At 37.9% G+C, this 2,990-nt stretch overlaps 1 protein-coding gene across 1 annotated transcript; it reads right to left on the reverse strand.

Annotated features, from left to right (window-relative positions):
• Positions 1-1,501: 1,501 nt before the first annotated feature.
• LOC149152942 (uncharacterized) lies at positions 1,502-2,482 on the reverse strand. Its single transcript, XM_089445672.1, has 2 exons — positions 2,410-2,482; positions 1,502-2,311 (listed from the first exon to the last, which is right to left on the reverse strand). Exon 2 carries the CDS (start codon positions 2,270-2,272, stop codon positions 1,652-1,654), a length of 621 nt encoding a protein of 206 aa, XP_089301798.1. The 5' UTR covers positions 2,273-2,311; positions 2,410-2,482; the 3' UTR covers positions 1,502-1,651.
• Positions 2,483-2,990: the final 508 nt, after the last annotated feature.

The following is a 2,990-nucleotide window of genomic DNA, read 5'->3' on the forward strand; positions in this document are numbered from 1 at the left end:
CGGGACCCAGCTTGGCAAATTGGTGTATGAAACCTTCCGGGAGCATTTTGAGGCATCAAACAACCTTTTCTGGGGGTAAAACCTTGTTGATTTCGAGCAATACTTTCTTTTCCTATTATATACACAAAGACCTTTCAAACAATGCAATAATCGTTTTAATCAGAGCTCGTATGTGAAAGTTATGCCACTCAAAAGTTGACATTTTGATTTCCACCACCATAATTCGCGAGGATGCCACGTGAGGCCCCATTATTCATGAAAAATGTGCTAGCCACGTGATTACGATGTAGAATAACTTAGAAGAGTCTATATTGTAACTCGGGTTATGAGTTGAGGTAGTTAAACCTAACCACTAGTAGGCTATTAGGATGTGTTGTAATCGAACCATTAGGAGGAAAAGGGGTTCCATTCTTTCAAGTGCATTTGTTTCATCACTGAGTAAAAAATGGCCAAGAGGGATAGGAGGTAGAGCACATGGATAGGATTTCATGTGCACTGTAGAAACCCATGGGCCACTGGCCATACTTCTTTATAATACTCACAACCATATTTCCATTTAGAGAAAGAGAGCTGAGAATCCTCACCTTCCAGTTGGGTTTCCCTCCCAAAAAGGTTTCTTGAGTCATATCTTGTGTCAAATGTGTGTGAGTTTTTTTTATGTTGCTCTCTATCTTCTCCATAGTTTTAATTCACATGCATACAATATTAAGAATAGTCTACATATCTATAAATCTAAAGAGAATTAAAATTGAAATAGTGTAGATCTTGGATTTTTAATCTTAGATTTGAACTCTCCAATGGAATATCCACAGTAGTTTATGGATCATGAGCTCTAAATAGAAATTCCCATACTATTTGGAAAGAAACCATAAACGCACATAGTTGTTGAAGGAATCTACAACAATAAAAAAATTGAGTACAATGATCTCCATGTCATAATAAGGGATTAAAGTCCAACCAGAGAAAAACCATTTGTTCAGAAAATATTGATGCGAATGCCTATTAAATACAAGGTGACCGACCAATGATAAAAGTACTAGATACAAAGTAACCCACCAATAATGAAAATAAACACCAAATTACTAATAATATGAATAAATATAATGAAGTCAAACACCAAAAGAAACCATTCAGCCGAAGGGAAATCATCACAACCCACTAATACAATTAGATCATCAATGAGTAAAGTGGGTATTAAACCTCTATATCAAGCACTAACAATACGGTCAATAGAAATATATCCATTGAAACAAAGACACTAGGAATACGGTCAATAGAAATAAATGCATTGAAACAAATGCAATAATGAATATCTTCAACCAATATAAGATATATAATGAATGAATAAGACAGACTCAACTGAAGGAATAGGCGAAGCTGGAAAGGGTGATGCAACACTTCCCTTGACATAAGGAATGAGAAGGCATCTACTAACTTGAGTAGCAATCATTTCCAAAAGAAATCATGGGAGATTACTCCACTCGGTTAAAATTAGGACACATAGGAGAGTGAAAATTGATTATCAAGATAAGTGTTTCAAAACCTACTTGTATTATTTGTGATTCAAAACCCACTTGGATTATTTAAAACAAAGGGCGCACAATGCATTCATATAATCAGTGAGATCAGGGCAGAGACGTTTCAGCAATTCCTAGATCGGAAATAGCTGTAACTCTACATCTGGAGAGGCATCTACGTCCTCCTTGTAGTTTAAATCATCCACGTAATCATTCGAACATTCAGCGGGCGTGCGTCGACCCAGAAAACATCTCGTTTCTAAAAGGTTGTTACCAATTTGAATGTTTCCTCCTCCCTCTCTATTCTTTCTTGTAGCTGCAGGACCACTTAAATCTGTTTGTGCGGACACGGAATTACTTATATTGAAGTCCTCCCATTGGAATGACGGTTTCCAGGGCCATCTGCTACTTTTATCATAAGCAATATTGTCGACGGCATGTGACAAGCCTTGTGCCTGCTGCGCGCCGGCCATGGCTATCAACATCTTATCATCGTCTATTGCTTGAATAACTCCTCCTGCGCTTAAACTAGTACCACAGAAATTCATGTGCCTTCTTTTCAAATGTTTCTTCATTTCTTCAATTCTGTCCAACAAAACCAGAAATTCCTCCACGTCCCCTTCACTTTCCAATGCTGTCCGGGGGCGTTTGCATCTCTCCATTTCTTCTATTTCATTTTGCGATGCTGATCGGTTCGGAAAGCATACCGTTGGTCCCGGCGACATCCATTTCGGTACCTTGGAATTCATCACCATAGGCCGTACTAGTAATAGCTTATTTTAAAAATCTTCTTCCTTGGTTCAAGAAAACACAATACATGAATCAATCCAAGCAATTAAGAGAATACAGTCTATACAAAGGGAAAAACAGAGGTATGAACTTTAGATCTCACCTGAGTATTGTTGCAACTAATTCGATTTGAAAGGCAAATGGAAACTGCAAACCTCCCTGATCATGCGCTCGTCACATGGCTCTCTTATATTTATGGAGAAAAGGGTTGAAGAAGGGAGATAACGTAAAGCTGGCAGCCACTTTCACTGTCGATTCTTTCTTGTCGTCATTGATAGAATCATTGTATCTGTGTATAGGGAAAAGGGAGTCACGGCTTACGAGGCAAAATAAAATAGAATAATAATTAAGGATAGGAATTCACGATTCAAGAGTAAAAAAATTAGAATACTGAGGCAGGTTCAGCTGGAAACATGAATACTGCGGGAGGTAGACCGGTAAACATCACTGGATGTACATGTAGATTTGTGGGACAACAAAAAGTAAAAAAAAAAAAAAAAAAAGTGAATCCCACTCTCTTTCCGTCCCACTCCCACCATCCATATGACGTCAGCTGTGACGAGTGTATATGTATGGGAAGGCCTATTTCGTTAAAAACAAAAATTAGTGTGGTTGAGAAATGATAAAAGTTTCTCTTCCGTTATCCAATCCAAGTGAGCTCCAATGTTAAATGTCCGTGAATTT

Source organism: Pinus tabuliformis, chromosome 9 (genome assembly GCF_031772625.1).
Source record: "Pinus tabuliformis cultivar Carrire ecotype Pingquan chromosome 9, CPIR1, whole genome shotgun sequence".
NCBI lineage: Eukaryota > Viridiplantae > Streptophyta > Pinopsida > Pinales > Pinaceae > Pinus > Pinus tabuliformis.

Excerpts from the sequence above, each read along its gene's own strand:
- LOC149152942 (XM_089445672.1), bottom strand. The coding sequence starts at position 2,272 with ATGGTGATGAATTCCAAGGTACCGAAATGGATGTCGCCGGGACCAACG.